Here is a 23,568-nt window from a genome sequence, read left to right on the forward strand (position 1 = left end):
TGTGTGGTTGAGAAGGTTGTTCACCTGTACACTGTCCGTTTCCAGCCTCAAAGCCTGGGCTACAGGCCACACATATGAAGGAGCCCTCAGAGTTGATACACTCCTGACCAGGACACTGTAGAGCGTTCTCACATTCATTGACATCTGAGAGAAGCCAACAGAGGTTATACTTTACAATCCCATAATAAAGTTGACAGAACAAAGACAATTTCTGGTAGTATTTTACTCTATTCTGTGCTAAAGAAAGTCATACATTTGACCGCCCTTTATCGGCTGAAGTAAGTCTTACCTGTGCAGGTGTTGCCCTGTAACCTGAAGCCAGATCGGCACGCACACTTGTAGCTTCCAGCCGTGTTCTCACAACGACCGTTAGCACAGCGAGATGGGCTGTGGAGGCACTCGTCAACATCTGCAAAGAAAAGAAGGAGAAGAACTGTCCGCAATCGCTCCAATGTGCTGTTGTCGATGAAGACCATGTTGTGTCCTACCTGTGCAGCGTCTGTCAACCAGCCCAAAGCCTGGCTTGCAGGACACACACTTGTATGAGCCCTGGGAGTTGACACACTCCTGGCCAGGGCACTGGGACGGGTCTGCACATTCATCCGCGTCTGTACAGGTATCACCGTGTAGTCTGTAGCCAGTGAGACACGCACAGCTGTAGCTACCCTGGGTGTTCTCGCAGTGACCATTGGTGCATGGGCCGGGGGATTGACGACACTCATCTATATCTGTAGGAATGGAGAGGAGATACAAGAGATTGCTGAAAGGTAGATGCCAATTTGAAATACACTATAAATGTATGTATCAATGTACGGATGGATGGATGGATAAATTTAAAAAAATCACAGACACACGGGTATACCTCAGAACACACAGACACACGGGTATACCTCAGAACACACAGACACAATGTCATTTTACCTGAGCATTGTCCATTGATCATGCTGAAGCCTGGCTTGCAAGACACACAGTTGTAAGAACCCTGAGAGTTGACACAGGCCTGACCAGGACACCTCAAAGGGTCCTCACACTCATCCACATCTGAAACAGAGCCAGAACATTAATAGTCCGGCAGAATCTGTTTTCCATAGATTGAAAGTTCCTTTCGCTGACAGGCTCAAAAGAGGGAATGTAGATAAATACAGTCATCGCTCGTACCTGTGCAGGCCTTGCCTTGTAGTTTGTATCCCGTATGGCAAACACACCTGTAGCTCCCGGGAGTGTTCTCACAACGACCATTGGTGCAAAGGCTGGGGGTCTGACGACACTCGTCAACATCTACAACAGGGGGGCGACACAGACCGTTAGCGCCCTCTATCAAACAGCCTGTAGAGAATTCGACTTAAACTCCCTATAACATTGGTCATTACCTCAACATTTTCAGAAGAAAGGTTATTATTTGGTTTTGTGTACAACTGCTTCCGGACAAGGAGTGTTACCTCGGCATTGTTCGTTGAGCAGCCCAAACCCTGGTGGGCAAGACACACACTTGTATGATCCTGGAGAGTTGACACAGGCCTGACCAGGACACTTCAAGGGGTCCTCACACTCATCCACATCTGGGGAAATGGAGAATGATAGACTGGAAGTTTAATATGTCCGACTGACCAATAGTATTATTTCACAAACATCACACAATCTTTGGTGAGTGAAGACAGCAATATATACAGTACAGTCGCTTCGGTAGTGAAACAATGTTGACTAGATGCAGAGATAGCTTCCTTACCTTTACACGTGTTGCCCTCTAGCTTGTACCCAGTGCGGCAGACACACTTGAAGCTACCAGGGCTATTCTCACAGCGGCCGTTGTTACAGGGGTTCGGAACCTGACGACACTCGTCAATATCTGTGCCACAAAAAAAGTTTGTCCTTTACTCAAAGACTCGACAGTTAACAGTTATCTAGTTTCTTCTAGAATGATCACAAGGACTCCTGCACAGCTATCATAATCGACATAACGTTCCTTAAAACAATCACAATTATGTCAATAGTACTTGTTGACTGCTGCTGTTGGAATGCTACGTTGAGTACGCGTCCCCTCTTACCTTGACACTGCGTCTGTTGGATGTTGGCTCTGAAGCCAGCAGGACACACACATCTGTAGCGGCCTGGTGTATTCTCACACTCTCCAACAGAACAGGGACTGGGAGCCTGGATGCACTCATTGACATCTAGAGATACAGACGAGAGAAAAAGAACAACGTGAGAGATTCTCAAAGAACAGTGACCAGAGTACCAGACACCATTTCCTAATCCTTGACTTCCAAGCAGAACACAGAGCATTCCAGGGGGACGCCAGAAGGTCTCTCTCTATACCCAAAGAGACAGAGTAGCTGTTGTCTGAATAAATGTCCAGAGCACAGCTGCTGTGGCTAGCGACTGTGTGTGTGTGTGTGTGTGTGTGAGTGGTGTGTACAGTGGGGGGGGGGGGCTGTACCTATACAGCTGGTGCCCCGGGGTCCCGGCTGGTATCCAGAGGGGCAGCTGCACCTGTAGCCCCCTTCTGTGTTCTGGCAGCGGCCGCTGCCACAAGGCGGGGGAGACGCCCTGCACTCGTCTATGTCTGAAAGGAAAGGGGGGATGTGTGGGGTTAAAGAGGTCAAGAGGAGCCTGACCAAGCCTACAGTAATCAAGCTGCCTCTCAGGGGATGGGATTGTAGTGAGATGCTTGCGTCACCTAAACAGTCTGAAACTGACTCATTCATAAAGACTATCACATGTTCAACGGCCGCACACTATAAATACAGCTGAGGGCCAGTATAGCATCAGGAACAGCCAATATTGGTCTGTGTATGTGTATGTGTGTGTTTGATGCCTCCTAATAGTAGTTAAGTAGTTTAACTAGCAACAGTGCCCTAACAAAACAACATTCACCTTGACAATGAGTCTGCTGAGCGTTGTGTTGGTATCCCTCGTTACAGATGCAGGTATGTCTCCCTCCGGGCTGGTCCACACAGCGGCCCTGTCCACACACCTGGGGCATGGTCTCACACACACCCCGCACTGGACGCCCAAACAGATGGCCGTAGACGCACGTACACGCGCATGCACGCACACGTGGACAGATATGCATATTTAGTTAGTTTGTCTGTCACCGTTTCAAAAAACGATTCCAAAGTGTGATCTTAGTTGTCATGTCATCCATATCAGCCGTCTGAGTAGGTGAGAGGGGATAACAATGGTGTGAGGAGGATCTGATCTCTTTTCTTTCTTCTAAGTGTGCAGCTCGCATATTTCTCAGGGACCATTATGAGGATTTATAGTCTCAGAACTCACTTATTATGAGGCAGGTTCAAGGCTGTGGGCATAATAGTGTTCAATTCTAGGTTACAGCACAGACCTGACTCCTCCCTCACGAGCTAAAAGTTAGCAGGTCTTTGACGGCCCCGCCTTGAGATTCAAACCTGACAACGTGATAAACGAACAGTCCGGTGGTGAACAGTTGGCTCACATTAGGCAAAGTTTTGCGGCACAAACAGAGCATTGTACCCATCTGGTTACTGCTTATATCTTGAGCCAGACCTCCTGGCTCGGGATGTGTGAGGGTATTCCCTCTTTGAATCTCTCTTTCTATTGCAAAGAAGTGCATTAAAGAATGTAAAACGCCTTTTATTGACTGAGGCTTTGAAGTTGAGGTGTGTGTGGTGTGTGTGTGTGTGTGTGTATGAGGGACAGGGTTGACTAAGTACTCTAGTGGAGACAGAAAAGGCCAGAGCCAGAAACACATCTGATGTCTAGTTAAATACAGGTTAAATAAAACATGTATTTGAAGGTGGATAAAACCGGCAGTATAAATCGACACCACCAGAGCATTCAACCACCTACCCGGGATTCTTCAGCACTCATTATTATGGTCCATTTGAAATGTGAATTCATGTGTTCAAGTGGTGTCACATCAAATGAGAGCAGAACAGACACAGGAAGACCAGTTGTCATACTTCAATGGAGAACTATGAACGTTTTTCTCACTTCACAATACAGACTCCAAACTATACGCTTCTTTGTTCTTGAGTCAGGTGTGGAGTACAATAGTTTACAGGAAATGTTCTAATAGGAAATGACATGGAGTTGGCAGTGTGAGAAGCCAGAAAGTTGAACCAGCGTTTATCAGAATGTGACCTAACCTTGGAATCATTACTGTATCAAGATTAAACACTTTGTGGCTGTGGTATATGGTTTACGGTACCTGGCCTGGGGATGGGTGGGCGGGGCGTGACCGGAGATGGGAGGGGCTGTGCGGGTCTCACTGGAGATATTGGCCGTTGGTCAACTGGAGGCCGTTTGGTCTGAGTGGGGGTTCGAGCTGGAGAAACCAAAACAGGACATAAACATTTACTGAGAATGTCTAGATTACATTAGAGCTTTCACTTGTTGAGAAGAGGCAGCTTGATGTGAATTCTCTTTCTTACAGCCTTCTGGACACAAACATCAAAATACTAAACATTGCAATTCTGTCTCAATAGTTGGATGTTGCTATGTGGAAATGACGGGTTTGATTCCAAAACATGATAAGTGCACATTTTCACATTTGCATATTTTTTGTGTATGAATTATGGCTGTTTTCATACTTTTAAAACATTTACTTTAGATGTGCTTTAGAACGTGTTTTTGTTGTTGTTGCAAAACGCAATATCCGTATTGTTTCATACCAAAACGCGCTATATCCAGAGCCATGTGTTAAGAGAGTTGGGACATTGATATTTCTGCAGTATGACACATTTACATTTCACTACAACATTCTAGCAGCCATGTTAGCTCCGGTTAACATTAGGCTACATTTGGAATATAAAAAAAATGTATATGTAACTGAATGAATAGAATTAGAACAATATTCAAATTTCAAAAAGTTGGTCCAACTCTTTAAATATATTGATCTGGTTATATCCACTGTACAGATGGCTGAAACAATCCATATGGTTTTTTTTGCCACTGATATTTGTCTGCTTAGTCGTAAGTTAGGTTTCTCTAAATATTTTTCCAACACCTAGGAATGTAATCAGAACCTTATCTTATCCATGTAGGCTAACCCCTGGCTTAGTCAGCTAGATGCGGTGATAGTCAGCTGTCAGTCAGCTGTTCGCACGCTGGGTAGTTGCTACCGAGGGTTACGCGAGCGTTGAGCTCTTGATTGTCACGGACCTTTTGATTATGGATCCCTTCGACAGTTTGTAGCCTGTTATATCTGTTCCCGTTGGCTGAAAGAGGAACTTTTTAAACGAGCTCATGAAAAGGAGAGAGCCAAACAGCGTGCCGTGTCACCCCGACAACAACAATCAACCCATCCTTGCAAATGAATTACGACAGACTTTCAATGTCCTTATTATTCCTTAAATCCTTCCCTGACGTTTACATAATCAAACGCATAACGCTTAGATTTATCCTAATGAATGAAAAAAAAAAACTTTAAATCTCCAATAAAATTGTTACAAAAGATGCTTAAATGTCCAAAAAGAAAACAGACTGCATACACTACAGTACACTGTTCACCCTCTGGATACAATACATTGGCTATATGATATTTGCACAATTTAGTTGAAACAAACAGATGATTTTAATATGTATTTATTTATGTATGTATCTATACTTAATTACATGTAATTTAAACCCAATCGGGAAACTTTTTTTATTGGAGTTCTGTTTGGGGCAGATATATAGCGTTTTGCCACAAAACATGATTATTTGTCTCTCTAAAAGAAAATGACCTTGCAACACATTTCAAACAGAATCATGTCTTTTCACTAACCCATGTCATGGTAAGATAATAGATATTTCATAAGACTAGGGTTGTGGCGGTCATGAAATCTTGTCAGCCGGTTATTGTCAAGCAAATAACTTCCCTTCTCATGGTAATTGACTGTTCAAAAACTTCTTAGGGCTGCAATCCCATTAACGGGATTGATATGACAACAGCCAGTGAAAGTGCAGGGCGCCAAATTCAAAACAACAGAAATCTCATAATTAAAATTCCTCAAATATACATGTATCTTATACCGTTTTAAAGGCAATCTTGTTGTTAATCTCACCACAGTGTCCGATTTCAAATAGGCTTTACAGCGACAGCACCACAAACGATTATGTTAGGTCACCATCAACTCACAGAAAAACACAGCCATTTTTCCAGCCAAAGAGAGGAGTCACAAAAAGCACAAATAGAGATAAAATTATTCACTAACCTTTGATGATCAGATGACACTCATAGGACTTCATGTTACACAATACATGTATGTTTTGTTTGATAAAGTTCATATTTATATAAAAAAACTCAGTATACATTGGTGACTTACATTCACTAGTTCCAAAAACATACGGTCATTTTGCAGAGCCACATTATTTTACAGAAATACATGGAAATATAGATATACCTCTCCTTAATGCAACCGCTGTGTCAGGTTTCAAAAAAACTTTACAGAAAAAGCAAACCATGCAATAATCTGAGAACGGCGCTAAGGACATTTTTTTTTATCCGCCATGTAAGAGTCAACAGAAATCTGAAATAACATTATAAATATTCCCTTACCTTTGACGATCTTCATCAGAATGCACTCCCAGGAATCTCAGTTCCACATTAAATGTTTGATTTAGTTTGATAATGTCCATTATTTATGTCCAATTAGCTACTTTTGTAAGGGCGTTTAGTACACAAATCCAAACGCTCGTACAGCTCCAGCCGAACGTCAGACGAAAACTTAAAAAGGTTATAATACAGGTCTTAGAAACATTTCAAACTAAGTATGAAATCAATCTTTAGGATGTTGTTATCATAAATCTTCAATAACGTTCCAACCGGAGAATTCCATTGTCTGTAGAAAAGCCATGGAACGCAGGTCGCTATCTTGTGAAATGAGCGTGACCAGGACCTGGCTCCCTGCCAGACCACTGACTCAAAGAGCTCTCATCCGGCCCCACATCACAGTAGAATCCTCATTCAAGTTTCTAAAGACGGTTGACATCTAGTGGAAGCCTTAGGAAGTGCAACATAACCAATATCCCACTGTGTATTCAAAAGGGGCTGGGTTGAAAATCGACCAACCTCAGATTTCCCACTTCCTGTTTGGATTTCTTCTCAGGTTTTTGCCTGCTATATGAGTTCTGTTATACTCACAGACATCATTCAAACAGTTTTAGAAACTTCAGAGTGTTTTCTATCCAATACTAATAATACTATGCATATATTAGCAACTGGGACTGAGGAGCAGGCCGTTTACTCTGGGCACCTTTCATCCAAGCTACTCAATACTGCCCCTGCAGCCATAAGAAGTTAATTAACATAAACACATTTAGCATCTCCTGGCTTCCACACAAGCCACTGATGCAGACCTTTGGAACATCTACATTTGAAAAAGTCTAATAAATCATTTTAATATAGCTCTATCACAATTGATTTATTTTAGACAGGTCTAAAGAAACATGATATGAAGAAAATGTAGTATATTTCAGAAGAACAGAATAGAATACTCTGAGTTGTCCTTATGTTAGGCCCTGATCGGCTACACTAGCTAATTTAGCAGACAAGATTTGCTTAGAATTCCGTGGCAATATTTTCTATTATTTTATAGTATGAAGAATACAATTGAACATACAGTTTACATACACTTAGGTTGGAGTCATTAAAACTCGTTTTTCAACCACTCCACAAATTTCTTGTTAGCAAACTATAGTTTTGGCAAGTCGGTTAGGACATCTACTTTGTGCATGTCACAAGTAATTTTTCCAACAATAGTTTACAGACAGATTATTTCACTTATAATTCACTGTATCACAATTCCAGTGGGTCAGAAGTTTACATACACTAAGTTAACTGTGCCTATAAACAGCTTGGAAAATTCCAGAAAATTATGTCATGGCTTTAGAAGCTTCTGATAGGCTAATTGACATAATTTGAATCATTGGAGGTGTACCTGTGGATGTATTTCAAGGCCTACCTTCAAACTCAGGGCCTCTTTGCTTGACATCATGGGAAAATCAAAAGAAATCAAGTCTGGTTCATCTTTGGGAGCAATTTCGAAACGCCTGAAGGTACCACGTTCATCTGTACAAACAATAATACGCAAGTATAAACACCATGGGACCACGCAGCAGTCATACCGCTTAGGAAGGAGACACGTTCTGTCTCCTAGAGATGAACGTACTTTGGTGCAAAAAGTGCAAATCAATCCCAGAACAACAGCAAAGGACCCTGTGAAGATGCTGGAGGAAACAGGTACTAAAGGATCTATATCCACAGTAAAACGAGTCCTATATTGACATATCCTGAAAGGCCACTCAGCAAGGAAGAAGCCACTGCTCCAAAACTGCCATAAAAAAGCCAGACTACGGTTTACAACTGCACATGGGGACAAAGATCATACTTTTTGGATAAATGTCCTCTGGTCTGATAAAACAAAAATAGAGCCGTTTGGCATAATGACCATCGTTATGTTTGGAGGAAAAAGGAGGACGGTTGCAAGCCGAAGAACATCATCCCAACCGTGAAGCACGGGGGTGTCAGCATCATGTTGTGGGAGTGCTTTGCTGCAGGAGGGACTGGTGCACTTCACAAAATAGATGGTATCATGAGGAAAGAAAATAATGTGGATATATTGAAGCAACATCAGTCAGGAAGACATCAGAATGACTTAATGACAACAAAGTCAAGGTATTGGAGTGGCCATCACAAATCCCTGACCTCAATCCTATAGAAAAGTTGTGGGCAGAACTGAAAAAGTGTGTGTACAAACCTGACTCCTTCACACCAGTTCTGTCAAGAGGAATGGGCCAAAATTCACCCAACTTATTGTGGGAAGCTTGTGGAAGGCTACCCAAAACGTTTGACCCAAGTTGTACAATTTAAAGGCAATTCTACCAAATACTAATTGAGTGTATGTAAACTTCTGACCCACTGGGAATGTGATGAAAGAAATAAAAGCTGAAATAAATCATTGTCTCTACTATTATTCTGACATTTCATATTCTTAAAATAAAGTGATGATCCTAACTGACCTAAGACAGGGAATTTTTACTAGGATTAAATGTCAGGAATTGTGAAAAACTGAGTTTAAAATCTATTTGGCTAAGGTGTATGTAAACTTCCTAATTCAACAGTAGCTGAATAAAATAGAAAGGTTGTTTTCTCCAAATGCTGTTCTGTGTTGAGTGGCTAACAAAGAAACAGGTACACCTACAGTATATACTTAATATAGAGTTATTTATGCAACTTTAGTCGTGATACAACCGTGGGCTATATGTTTTGATTTTTAATACATTCTATGGCTGGATGATGCAAATAATGTTGATTTAAAAAAAAAAAGTAACATGAAAGGCATGAGCTCTGCTTTGTTTCTTGCACAGGCTGCACACACTACATCAGTCTCTCATTCACAATTTGACAAGCACTTGATAATGCCTCGTCTTTACCGGCGGCATCCCCCTAGGGTGGCCGTAATGCACCCTAAAAAATCCATGCCTTTTGCAGCCAGTGGCCATTTTGACCTTGGGCTCAATGGAATAATTATAATTCCTTTCTCCTGGCTGCGTGTTTTTCCGAAGCACCTCTCACTCACATGGTTCTCTCAGATATCTCAATTCTTATTAGCCAATGTCAGTCATGTGATCGGGTTCTTCTCACAGGCATCGATCTCAGCTCCGAAGTAGGCTTCAGGTGAAGAGAGACACATCAGGGGTGCAACTGTGCACGTCCTTCTATTTCAAATTCAGAGTCATATTGAAGAACTGTCCACATTTACTTTGTCTGCCAACAAGATGAGTAGGCCTAACGAACAGCAAAAGCACTAGCCTATGTCAATCCACTATCCCCCATAATAAAAAAGTTGATCTATTTTATTGGTCAACTTGTCCTTCTGTGCGAGAAATAAATATTCCAAACATAGTCTGGGGCAGTTGTGGGATGCCATAATTTCCCAAATTAATACAACAACTCGCATTAAAAAATATTTTAAAAGCAATGAGGCTGACGCAACAGATCAGAACGTTGAGCTTCAAATGTTGATAAACAATTAGGCTATTTCTTTACATTATAAGCGCAGAACTGCGCACACGACAGTAGGCTATATGCTCCAATGTTCCAAAATGCAATCAATTCCCGGGAAAACACCATTCTCAAAAGTGACAGCAAATGCCACGCTTTATTGTAAAGGTGCATTCTTATGGTGAAAATTATCTTCCCCAAACTTGAAAGTCACGCGCCGCCTATGTATGCCAGCTAGGCTCCACACCGGTTGTAAAGCGGATTAATGTGCTTAATTTTAAGAAGTTATTTGTCCACTTTAGTTGCGATACAAAAGTTATAAAAACATATACGCCTGTGGGCTAGGCTACATGAGGTGGATGACCACGATTTGGCATGCAACTTTTCTTGCCTTACCGCACACAAGCTGTATATCATTTACAAGTGATAATATATCACAATATACAGTATATATCCCTTATCATTCAAGTGATAGGCTAATATTGTCACCCATCAGACTATTCTTGATTTAATCTTGTCTTTACATATACTAAATAATACATGTGTGAATTTATTTTTGATTTTAAATGGACCATTATCATGCACCTGTATCGGATCAAATCAAAATCAAATCAAATCAGGGGAAGAGGGAATTTGACTGAGGTCATGACTCGTGACTGCCGGTGTGGCGGTACTACGGTCACCATAACAGCCCTACATAAGATGTCTTTTTAATTAATGTCAATTTACAAACTGAAAATGGTTATATCGCGTTTTGGAATGAAACTCTTCATTGTACGGTGAGGAATCTCCTTAAGGTTGCTATGAGTTATTATCTACTCACCTGTCACCACCCGGGTGGGTCCTGCTGTAACAGAGATGGCTGGGATGTGTGGTCTGCCCTGGGGGGACAGCGAGCCTCCACTCGATGGCTGCTGGGGCCTGGTCTGAGGTATGAGAGCTCTACCATCTGGCTGTTGGGGTCTAGTTTGGGGAGTGAAAAAGCCTGAGCTTGAAGTTTGTTGGGGACTAGTTTGGGGAGTCTGTGCACCACTACTGGCTGGTTGTTGTGGCCTGGTCTGTGGGGTGCTCTGGGATATGACAGGGGGACCTCCAGTCCCGTGCTGCTCCACCACCCTCTGGTTGAACTTGATGGCAGAGGCAGAGTAGTGGTAGCCAGGCCCTGCTGGGCAGATCTCCTTGAAAGCAACTGTCAGGAGCAAACAGAGAATGCCACAAGCAGGATTCAATTGGTTAGTGTGTTTCATACCTATATACAGTGCATTCGGAAAGTATTCAGACCCATTGACTTTTTCCACATTTTGTTACATTACAGCGTTATTGTAAAATGTATTAAATCATTTTTTCCACTTATAAATCTACACACGACAATGCAGGAGTGGCTTCGGGAGAAGTGTCTGAATGTCCTTGAGTGGCCAAGCCAGAGCTCGGACTTGAACCCACTCGAACATCTCTGGAGAGACGTGAAAATAGCTGTGCAGTAACGCTCCCCATCCAACCTGACAGAGCTTGAGAAGATCTGCAGAGAAGAATGGGAGAAGATCCCCAAATACAGGTGTGCCAAGCTTGTAGTGTCATACCCAAGAAGACTAGAGGCTGTAATCGCTGACAAAGGTGCTTCAACAAAGCACTGAGTAAAGGGTCTGAATACATATATACATGTGATAAAAAACTGTTTCTGCTTTGTCATTATACCCTTCTGGAAGGTTCTCACATCTTCTCCACAGAGGAACTCTTAAGCTCTATCAGAACGACCATCGGGTTCTTGGTCACCTCCCTGACCAAGGCCCTTCTCCCGCGATTGCTCAGTTTGGGTGAGAGGCCAGCTCTAGGAAGAGTCTTGTTGGTTCCAAACTTATTCCATTTGGAGGCCACTGAGTTCCTGGGTACCTTCAATGCTGCAGACATTTTTTGGTACCCTTCCCCAGAGCTGCGCCTAGACACAATCCTGTCTCAGGGCTCTACAGACAATTCCTTCAACCTCATGGCTTGGTTTTTTGCTCTGACATGCATTGTAAACTGTGGGACCTTATAGAGACAGGTGTGTGCCTTTCCAAATCATGTCCAATCAATTTAATTAACCCCAGGTGGACTCCAATCAAGTTGAGTCTCATAGAAAAGGGTCTGAATACATCCTTGTGACATGGAGCTGTGCATTATCATGCTGAAACATGAGGTGGTGGTGGCAGATGATGGCACGACAATGGGCATCAGGATCTCATCACGGTATCTCTGTGTATTCAAATTGCCATCGATAAAATGAAATTGTGTTCCTTGTCCGTAGCTTATGCCTAACCATACCTCCACTGCCACCATGGGGCACTCTGTTCACAACCTTGACATAAGCAAACCGCTTGCCTACACAACGCCATACACGTGGTCTGCGGTTTTGAGGCCGGTTGAACGTACTGTCAAATTCTCTACAATGACGTTGGAGGCGGCTTATGGTAGAGAAATTAACATTAAATTATCTGTCAACAGCTCTGGTGCACATTCCTACAGTCAGCATGCCAGTTGTCCCCAGCACAAGGTGTAATGAACATGCTATTTAATAAGCTTCTTGATATGCAACACCTGTCAGGTAGATGGATTATCTTGGTAAAGGAGAAATGCTCACTAACAGGGATTTAAATTCATTTGTGCACAACATTTGAAAGAAATAAGCTGTTTGTGCATATGGAAATGTTCTGGGATCTTTTATTTCACCTCATGAAACCAACACTTTACATGTTGTGTTTATATTTTTGTTCAGTGTACATACTGTGACTTAGGCAGATGTTAACACTGGGCACTAGCTGCATTATGATTATCCAATGCCGGACCAGTATGATGTGGAGGTTTGAATCAGAATAGGGATGCTCACCTGATCCAAAGTAGGGACACCTCTCACAGTTCTTGCCCCAGGCCTTGCCCACGCGGCTGCAGCAGCAGATCTGCTTGGTGATGTTCCTGAGGATGGGCACGGAGCAGCTACCACGGCCAGAGCCAGAGTTTAGGATACGATAGCACTGGCCCTTATCCTCCGAGATCACCTTACGCGCTGCAAGAGGAAGACAGGGTGAGGACATGCCAATGGGAGAATGGTGGAGAGAAGATAGTGGTATTATAGCCATACTGAAACAGCTTCATGCCCCAAAAGGCCTCAAGCAAAAGAAGACACCAAACCCAACATGCAGGCCCAACCACATGCTGATTGTTGATTCACACATTATCTTGAAATATAATGCTGGTGTACTCTTCGTCTTTGCTTTTTTGTGTCACAATTTGTGTCACTTCTGGTAGGCATTCTGTTGCTTTAGTCGGGTTAAGAAACAGAAATATTCAACTGAAGACAGACAATGAGTTGCAGAAGTACCACACGTCAGAAAAAAACAAGAAACGACAGAATGTATCGCTGTTAAAACCCTCGCTTCAGAGAGCAAGAAAACAGATAAGCTGAAAGCATTCCCATGAACATTTTGGCGACACATTATTTAAAGATGACCGCTCAGAGTCAACGATGCACAAAACAAACAGCTTCCAACAGTTAGAGCCAAGAGCTGGGGCGGACTGGATAGAGAGGGTGGCCCCAGACAAGCAGATGCAAACTGCGTCATATCCAAAGGCAACACACAGGGGTCACAGGTCAACCAGCATTTCAGAAGCACTGACCATCGTAAAATGCCGGTTAGAATAAGCAGGCCGAGTGTCACAGAACTTCAGGCGCTGTAATGTCATGTTTATGATGTGTAATGTATGTCTTATGTATGATATAATACAGCACAGTTAATGTAAAGTACTACTGAATAATGTTCAATCGAAAAGTGTGTGAAAGTTGAACTCATTTTTGGGATCAGCATGAGTAAAGATAATGGACATTTTTATTATATGAGGTAGTTTTACCTGTCCTACACAGTGTTTCCCCAGCCGTCGCTGCTAAACTGTTGTCGTCACTCCAAAAGATAGAAAACTTTTTTTTTTTGGGTAGGTAAAACGTTTTCAGTGTAAAATGACGAAAACCTGATATAAAGTATGAAGAAAAGATAATGGAGTTGTATCTTTTTTTCCCCCTTAGTTCTCAAAGACCACCTTTGAGAACTAAGAATCACCAAAATAAAAACTAGACATTTAGAGAGAATCAAAAAATAAATACAAATATAATGATTGATTTAGCTTTTTGTGTCCTATTGATTTTGTTCTAATGTTTGAGTCACTCAGATAGCATAAGAACACAACATAAGCCATGACAAAATGTGTAGAATTGCAGGAAACTAGCTTTAAAACGGCAATTTATTCTCTCAGCCTCATGACAAAATATGTAGAATTGCAAGAAACTAGCTTTAAAACTGTAAAAAAAAATAATAATCACAAATGACAAAATATGTAGAATTACAGGAAATGACCTGTAAAACAAAATGTTTGGGGTCGGTTTGCGCCATTGGCCATGCCCCCCACCCCCCACCTTTGCTACCGCTGCTGGAAGTAAATCCTTGGGGAAACACTGCTACAGTATGTTGGCTAATATCCAACACATCCTAAACACATTCAATTTTCCTCTATCTCTTTACTGAACATGTTTTTGTATGGGAGGTTGTGTGTAATGTTTTGTACAGTTCAGCTCCATAGCACCTCGGCCATGCGTTATTCCTGCTCATTCCAGACACCGCGGCATAGCAGCGCAGCATTCTCTTCCTTTTCCTTTGAGCAGGGTGCCCTGTAGGCTACTTACAGATACAGATCCCGTGAGAGGCGTCCAGTATGTATCCTTGCCTGCAGACACAACTGTAGCTCCCCCGAGTGTTCACACAGTTGCCGTTCTCACAGAAGCCTGGCTGCAAACACTCATTAACATCTAGGAAGGGAAACACTACGGTCACATCCCTATTCCCTAACCCCATCCACCCATAGGATCCACAGACAGGAAACAGTCATGAACCCTCTTCCTGAAGGCCGGGGAGATAATAGGGCTCCCCACTGATATACTGTACTTGCAGGGGGAGACCCTGGTCACAGAGGACATTAATATTCTGAGGATATTAATAGTGACTGACTTGAAACCCAATGAGGATGGTTAGACATGACAAACATTTGTGCTCAGAGTTAATTCTATGTGAAACAAATACATGTTTATAAACTGTAGTGTTAGCTGAGACCTTGGACAAACTAGCCCCAACCTGAACTCATAATCTTGGAAGCACTCAACTAAAAAGTCTGGCGACGTCCAACGTGAGTGTAAACGAAAACCATAACATAAACATATCAGTGTTGATCCAACCCCGTCCTCATCAATATGGTAGCAGCTTTACGACACGAGATGTACTGTAACTCTCAGGGAGTTAGGGAGATTGAGTGAGTGACGCAACAGGGCCTGGTGTAGTCATTACTTCTCACACTGTCTGGCTCTTCCTGGAGAAATGGTTATAGCAGTCAGGTTATACAACCAACTGGCCTCGCATATGCTGCATCTGTTGGGTTGTAGGAGTGAACTGAACTCATCACCAATTCACTGTAGACCTTCTTTGCTACAGAATAGACATTGAAAGGCAGCGTTGCAAATATGGTTTGTATCATCATCTGTCAGAGAACCTAATCCATTCGAGTTACTGTGTTAAATCGTTCTACATAGACGCAGGAGTGGAAAAGTTTCTCCTGACAAATAACAGCAGTACATATATCCATCGAGGCATGTTAGTGAGGTGAATACAGTATGCTCCTTTAAGTTCGTGAATTTAACTTACAGATCAATGTCGTTTTTCTTCTCTTCCCATTTATATCAGCTGCTAACTAATGTGCATGCACAACATCATACCAGGAGCCTCAATGCTATTCTGAAGAATCGCAGGTGATGTTTTTGCCATATGTAATTTATCACCTAAAACTACATGCATATCATCATACGGATGAGTGGCATGGTCTCACTGTGGCCTGCCTTTGGGTACGTGTCCCTCTCAGATCAATAGCAGATTCACCATGAATGAGCGCAACCACATTGGTATGTCCCCATCTGAGCGCTATATCCCATGTGTTTGAACGAGCCTGAGTGACTCATAGCTAGCATGATAGCATTTGCATGTTGCCATCAGCGGAGACGTGTGCTCTGTTTTCTCCGTTCCCTCTCGTATCTTATTAGGCTCTACAGAGACAGATGAAGCAGCCATTCCATAGTGGCAGATAATCAAGGCATGGCTCATGGTTTCAGAGCTTATCACCTCAGACTCTTCAGCGTTCGGCAGTAGATCTCTGGGCCAAGTGACAAGACTGGGTTGAATAACGAGCTGCTTCAAAGAGCTTTTCTGTGTGTGTGGTTGAGCTGAGCCTATATGGAATACAGTGTGACAAGCTAAGGAGACAGCTGCTGACTCGATGAAGTGATATCATACATTGTTACACTCAAAACATCAAATGAAAATGAGAGAGGTCATATTATGAAGATGGACCATTGCAATGCTTCTCTTTTCCACCCCTGTTTCACCTGGTATTTTTTTTTTAAATAAATACTGTCAAATATAATTTCATAACATTTCAACACACATCTCTTCCTGTCAGTTCTCCTGTTCCAAAAGAACCTAAAAGGGTTCTTCGGCTGTCCCCATATGAAAACCCTTTGAAGAACCCTTTTTGGTTTGAGGTAGAACCCTTTTGAGTTCCATTTAGAACCCTTTCCACAGAGGGTTCTACATGGAACCCAAAAGAGTTCCACCTGGAACCAAAAAGGTATGGGGGCAGTAGAAGAACCCTTTTGGAACCCTTTTATCTAAGATTGTAGAAGACCACCATCATTCTACAGTAAGTGGTATAGTCAGGTGTACTCAGAGGGACTGATGGTACTCACCAACACACTGGGTGCCGTTGATCCTCTCAAATCCAGCCGGACAGCTCCCATCGACTCCATTTCCTGAAAAGGCAATTCACATAATGATGTTTAAATAGCAATACTCGGGAGACCCTGTGTGACGAGCCCTAATGTTGTAAATGGAAAGGGGATACCTTGTCATGTAGTGCCAATAGCTGTGTCTACAGTAAAACCAGAGTGATGGCTCAAATTGACCAGGTCAATCTTTTCTAGACTGTTTTTCTCCTGCAGAGCCTGGATGAGATTTCAGATACTTTTAGTGGTCAATCTGTGTGTACTGTACAGTCCATGATCCCACCATGGAAGACTAGCAGCATGTAGCACCACAGAGAGAGAGCCAAGCGTACAGGAGCCATGGGATACGTCGGAACGCTCTGGGTCAACTAAATGAATCAAAAGCAAACAACGTTTTTTTTTGTTACCATACGAGCATGATGACTCACCGTCAGTCTAGAGTGGAAAACACACTCTCATCTAACATTGGCTATCAACCCCATCTCCAGCGAGCTAGCTAGCTATGTTACTCCCAATTGTTTGCTGGACTTTTGGCAGCCTAAATCACACAATATTGGTCACCTGTCTGCTAACAATCTCCCTCCCAGCTGTCTCTCCTCTCACATCAAACAAAGCTCTATTTGGAGGACTTTTGCAGTCTTGGGAGACAAGTGGGAAGTTGTGAAGTAACTTGAGGTTGCAGAGTAAAGATTCAAAGGACATTCCTCAAAGGAAATGGAAAGGAGAAAGTACTTAGTGTTTCAAACGACTCTGTGATCCCAGGCCAGAGTTTTGGACAAGGCCTCTATTGTTTGGTATTAACCATTTATTTATGGTAATGTTTGGAGAAATGTTTGCAAGGAGGGAGAAATTGCAATTGAGGAGGTTTCATTCGTGGTCTAAATCAAAATGATGAAAACCATGCATATCTTCCAGGTTGTCGAACAGAAAGAAAAACAGCCTCGTTTGGTGATTTACTTCCACGTGTTTGTATTTATCAATGACCCTACAGAGCAGGCGACATAATGTTCTGTATTTCTTACGGGCTCTGGCTAAGCGTGGAGTCAATCTGTTACATAATATGTCCATTACAGATAACAGCAATAATAATGTGGAATTAGTATGAATTCCCTGTCAGTTAAAAGGAACAGATACAAACAAGACCATTTTGATTTCTGGGCATTGCTATCTAAAACAAGTCATTTTCTTTTACCGGCATGGCTGAGGAGAGTTACCTAAAACATTCTCAGGACTGTCTGGATTCCTGTTAAAATGAATAGTGGTGATGAAAGAAGTTGAAAACAGAACATTAGCTCACTACTTTTTGACATGATGTTGATATGGTCTAGGAGGCGAGAGGGCAAAGCCAACTTAATGACAAATATGGCCGACAGAAAAGTACATTCCATTCAGGTTAGTCAGGTCTGGAGTAAAACATGTCAACAACTTTATGTACTGTTTATAACTCGTTAATAATTTGACACTGTAATACATACGTTCTTATTTAATCTCAAACAACAGAGCAAGGCCATCTGGTTTAAGGTTTCTAAAAGGAATTCCACTCCAATCTGAAGCACTCTGGCCTTTCGAAAAACCATAGTCAATGTCAATAAGGTAGTGAAGAGGAGATTAACAAGAACAAGCTGGTAGGCTAGCCACCATACTGTAGCATGGGACATACCGTTTTAAAAAATGTATTTAAGTGTCACACAATAATACAGAACATGTATTGTGGACCACTCAAATTGAGTTTTGAGACACTAAAAACAATCCTATTCATATAATAATAATAATAATATATGCCATTTAGCAGACGCTTTTATCCAAAGCGACTTACAGTCAGTCATGTGTGCATACATTCTACGTATGGGTGGTCCCGGGAATCGAACCCACTACCCTGGCGTTACAAGCGCCATGCTCTACCAACTGAGCTACAGAAGGACCTACAATACATTACTTAACACATAAACAAAAAACAAAGTGAATATGATCATAGTGTACAACAAGGTTGACTTTTTGTTGATTGTTGCACCTGGGATTACTAATCAGCAGTGACCTCCCCATTTGTTTCTGGTATATATTGATTGGTTTTGACATGAGAGGAGGGGTAGGTACACAAAGGGGACAGAAGGTGGGGGGACGAAAAGGATTAAACCATTTTGTGATAGAAAGAGTGAAAGGAGAAAACCAGTGTACTTGCCTAGTTAAATAAAGGTTCAATTAAAAAACCTTTTGAAAAAAAAGAGAAGAGGGATACGGACAAAAGGCCAGGCTTCACTTTAAAGGAGAACTGGGACAGGGCACACTGTATTTTACCTGTGTTAGGAGGACATAGGACACACTCGTTGATGCCCCAGGCCAGTCCAATCCCTCGGCAGCAGGTGTCCTGACTCCTGAGTCCTGGGAGAGGTGAGCTGCACTGAGGGGTATAGGAGAAGGAAGAGCATTGGATTTAAACTGCCACAACCACAATGAGAGATGCCACCTATTTCTATTGGCTTGCTTAAGACTTAGCTACATCATTTAATGCATATGACATATTTACAGGTAACTGCCAAAATAAAGGAATCACCAACATAAAGTGTCTTAATACGGTGTTGGGCCACCACGAAGCACCAGACCAGCTTCAATGCCCCTTCTAGCCATGGTAGCCAAAATAATGGGCAACTGGGCCTGCTCAGCATTTTTATACATGACCTTAAGTATGATGGGATGTTAATTCCACACCTGTGTGGAAGCACCTGCTTCCAATATACTTTGTATCCCTTATTTACTCAAGTGTTTAATTTATTTTGGGAGTTATCTGTAGGAATCAATAGTACAAGTCATTTTGAGAAGTCTCACCTGGCCGTTGCGGACCTCCCTGAAGCAGTACTTGAATCCGGAGGATTCTGTGTAGGTGGAGTCACCGTGGAGTGTCTGGGCCTGGACTCTGGGTTTGGGTGGTGGGGCTTCGGCCCGCTCCCCTGGCAGAACACTGGTCCTGGCCCCCGAGAGGCCTGCTGACCAGGTGACCGTCTCCGACTGCTCCCTAACTGTGCCTGGCCCATACCCCACCTTCAGCACCTGGTGGATCTTCACGCTGGCCTCTGGGGGGTGCTGCACCCGCACCTTGACCATGGATGAGCCAGACGCTGGGGGGAGGGTGAGACGGGAATGGGGTTTAGGGGTTAGCTAGTGGGGGTTAGCATTAGTAAACACTGCTGACTCCATACAGTCTCTGCACAGAGCTTGATCCTGCCCTGACCCGTTGTGCCTCCAGGGGTCAGAGGTCATCCTATGAAGGACCTCTCACTTGAACTCTGTCCTGGTGGTTCACATTTACCAATAGCTGAATGGTTGACTTTACATTTTTGTGCTGACGGCTAACTAAGGAAGTGGATATGAATGGGAGCTGCCATGTATGTGAGGTGCCTTTGGTGCGTGATACAAAGTCTTTGATGTGGTTCCAATTCAAAGTTACATTTTGAATGGCGGTCTTCAGTCATTCCATTTGTTAGGAAGCGAGTGTGAAGCCCTGTTACTATTGCAGATCTTAAGAATCAAAGGAGGATGTGTGTGGGGTATCCACCCCCCTGTATGTCTTTTATTGAGTGGTTGTTCTCCTAAAACATGCTATTACTGTGAGTCATGATGGCAGCCTCTCAACGTTTAAAGACTGGAGTGGAAACGTTGGCACAACGTTTCCCCCACGGTGAAGCCACTACACTGCCAAGAGGCCCAGACTGAGCGGAAGGCCAGAGCCTGACTCATATCTCAACCTTTTCTTGGGCTTTATTTACAGACTAAAAAGGCAAGGAGATAATCAGTTAATTCAGGGTGACTGAGTGTCCCAGATCTGTTTGTACTAAATGAACAGTTGTGGACAGTTTGTCCTAGGTTGAAAAAATGAAAAGGCAAAAAATAAGGCTAAAATCAAGACCCAAAATCAAGACCCAGGACCTTGGACTCTTCACCTCCAAGCTATCCGTAATATCAGACCCATAGGACCTGGTTTACTATTCAGGGCTTTACGCAACTGTTTACACGAGGGCCCTGGAGATATGCAGCCAACATAATGTTTCATTTACAGATGCAGTTTGGATTGTGTTTTTCATTTGCCCCAAAACAATGAGAGTGCAAATGGGTATTTCGTTCTATGATCATACTATGGATTTTACAAGGCTCACTTGCTGAACTCCACAACACGGCTGCATCAATTATAAAAAGCGGAGACAATGGAACCATATCAGAGACAGTGTTTTGAAACCAAACATGTCTCAGGTGTTCGCTCTCTGTGGTTAACAAGCAATCCCACTGTCTCACCCCTGCAGGATTTCCCATAACTGTTCATAGACTAACTCTGAGATCATTTGGAATTTACTCGCTGATGGTCTACACCCCACTTGAGTTGTGACAAGATGTTTTAAATTGCCAATTCACTATTTCACACTGTCTGGCCGTTACTTACAGCCCAGTATTGCAGTAATGGCCGACCTCGTCCTCACAGCTTGTTCTGACAGCATAACAGAGGTGTCCTTTGTTTTGCACGCTAAAAAATAAAGGTGACCTCACAAGGTACACGCATGAAAAGTTTGCCTTTTTAGTCAACAAGGAGATGAAAACAGAGCAGGCATCAGCCCTCCTAAATGCACTCCCCCTCAAGCGAAGAGAGGAAACGTTCACCACAGGCTGAATAGCCCTTAGGGGTGGTCCAATTGATGGTTGTCAAACTGCGGTTGTGATGCTAAATTACATCACAAGTTGCCAAGGAAATAGAGTGTAAGAGTCCTGGCTGCGCTAGAAAAAATATCAGTGTATCAAACTTGCCATTAGAAAGAGGTACAGTATATTGCTGATACAAGTGGATTTGTGAGATGTGCATGGACAACGATGTTTTATGATAAACACTACAGAATAGAGCCCCACAGTAGAGGTGTTGTAAGACCCATAAAACCTAGCGGCCAAACAGGGAAAAGGTTCCAATCGTTTTTCCACCATTCATTTTTCCCATAGGGAATTTTAGAAACACAAGGGCTGTGTTTTGCGTAGGCTTACCCTGGCGTGACATTTTGATAACTGCATAAATCTCTCTCAGACAAGGTGACTTTTATCAATATATTAATCTCTATTTACTCTCAGGTTCGAAACGGCTAATTAGCATCAAAGTAGACATCAGGAAAGACTACATATCCCTGCAAGCTCCTGCACATCATCTCTATGACACACCCTGATCTGTTTCACCTGTCTTTGTGATTGCCTCCACCCTCCTCCAGGTGTCGCCCATCTTCCCCATTATCCCCTGTGTATTTATACCTGTGTTCTCTGTTTGTCTGTTGCCAGTTCGTTTTGTTCATCAAACCTACCAGCGGTTTTCCCCTTGCCCCTGTGTTGTCTATAGTTCCTGGTTTTCTAGTTTTCCCGGTTTTGACCTTTCTGCCTGCCCTGACCATGAGCCCGTCTGCCGCGCTGTACCTTTGCCCCACTACTCTGGATTACCAACCTCTGCCTGACCTGACCCTGAGCCTGCCTGCCGTCCTGTGCCTTTGCCTGACTGTGTTCGATTTAATAAACTTTTACTTCGACACTGTCTGCACCTGGGTTTTACCTTCAAACCTGATAGTACGAACTGGCCATGACTGTCCCAGCAGACTCGGACCAGCTTCACAACGCCATCTCCTCCCAAGGAGCCACCATTGCTAGGCATGAGGAGTTGCTTTGTGGCCTTGTGGAAGGGGTCCAGACCTTGGCCGAACGCCATTACCAACCGTTGAAATCATTGCTGGGGCAATTCCACAGGCTGTCTGGCAAACAGCCTACCACGATGGTAATCTGACAGCTCCTCAGTAGCCCAACTGTCAGTGGCGCCGCCCCACTGGTCATCCCAGTTTCCTGGGAACCTCGCTTACCTCCCCTAGAACGCTTCGATGGAGAGCCGGGCACCTGTCGGACGTTCCTCGCTCAGTGTGCACTCATCATCGAGCTTCAGCGCTCCTCCTTCCCCTCGGGCCGCTCTAAGATAGCGAACCTCATCACGCTGATGTTCGAGAGGGCTCTTGCCTGGGCTACGGCAGTATGGGAACAACATGCCCCACTGTCGATGCCCCACTGTCCGGGTGAGAAGGAATTGGAGGAATTGAAGGACGAGCTTGCAGCCTGGGAACTACAGACGGATCGCTATTCCCTCATCGCCTTGATCATCAGACTACGGGAATGAAGGAGGGAGAGGAGATTCAATTGCACTCGTCCGTCCAAGGATTCCACCTCACCTACGAGGCATCTCGGAAGTCGCCAACGGCCCCGTTGCCAAGAGAACCCAAGGCTACCCAAGTTCCCCTGAGAGTCGCCAAAGACTGCCGATCCACCTTTCCCGAGCCTCTGCAACAAGGGAGAGCTGGGTTGTCTCCAGCTGAACGGCTATACAGGCTCAAAACCAAGAGTTTCCTGTATTGCGGTCGTGGTCACTTTGTGTCCACCTGTCCACTAAAACCAGGCTTACCGGCAGGAGCGAGTACTCTGGTGGGACATATGGGGAACTTTTCTTCATCCCTTATTCGCACCCCATTTCATGCCGTTTTGCTGTGGGGAACCAGTCGAGATCGCTCCGGGTCCCCATCGTCTCTGGGACCGATGAGAGCTTTTTGGACTCTACCCTGGCTTCCAAGCTGTGCATCCCCACTCAGCCCTTCTCCATTCCCATGGACGTTAGAGCACTGGACAGGCGCTCTATAGGCCGGGTCACCCACAACACCCCTCCCATCAACCTACTTGTGGCAGGGAACCACAGCGAGGCTATCCA

The 23,568-nt window shown here is 43.6% G+C and overlaps 1 protein-coding gene across 3 annotated transcripts in view; it reads right to left on the minus strand.

Moving 5' to 3' along the window:
- Positions 1 to 23,568, minus strand: part of LOC118396394 (latent-transforming growth factor beta-binding protein 4-like) — a 74,608-nt gene that overhangs the window by 12,707 nt on the left and 38,333 nt on the right. Inside the window, exons 7-23 of one of the 3 annotated variants that reach the window (XM_052525290.1) lie at positions 19,635 to 19,924; positions 19,107 to 19,209; positions 16,776 to 16,838; positions 14,673 to 14,795; positions 12,828 to 13,004; positions 10,788 to 11,153; positions 4,187 to 4,303; positions 2,875 to 3,003; positions 2,438 to 2,563; positions 2,046 to 2,171; positions 1,727 to 1,846; positions 1,440 to 1,559; positions 1,159 to 1,278; positions 922 to 1,041; positions 489 to 728; positions 290 to 409; positions 25 to 144 (exon numbers count right to left, since the gene is read on the minus strand). In XM_052525290.1, coding sequence (XP_052381250.1) covers positions 25 to 144; positions 290 to 409; positions 489 to 728; positions 922 to 1,041; positions 1,159 to 1,278; positions 1,440 to 1,559; positions 1,727 to 1,846; positions 2,046 to 2,171; positions 2,438 to 2,563; positions 2,875 to 3,003; positions 4,187 to 4,303; positions 10,788 to 11,153; positions 12,828 to 13,004; positions 14,673 to 14,795; positions 16,776 to 16,838; positions 19,107 to 19,209; positions 19,635 to 19,924 — 2,580 coding nt within the window. The remainder of the gene's footprint in view (positions 1 to 24; positions 145 to 289; positions 410 to 488; positions 729 to 921; positions 1,042 to 1,158; positions 1,279 to 1,439; positions 1,560 to 1,726; positions 1,847 to 2,045; positions 2,172 to 2,437; positions 2,564 to 2,874; positions 3,004 to 4,186; positions 4,304 to 10,787; positions 11,154 to 12,827; positions 13,005 to 14,672; positions 14,796 to 16,775; positions 16,839 to 19,106; positions 19,210 to 19,634; positions 19,925 to 23,568) is intronic. The other 2 variants (XM_052525296.1, XM_052525298.1) reach the window with 2 other exon arrangements.

Source organism: Oncorhynchus keta, chromosome 1 (assembly GCF_023373465.1).
Source record: "Oncorhynchus keta strain PuntledgeMale-10-30-2019 chromosome 1, Oket_V2, whole genome shotgun sequence".
Lineage (NCBI taxonomy): Eukaryota > Metazoa > Chordata > Actinopteri > Salmoniformes > Salmonidae > Oncorhynchus > Oncorhynchus keta.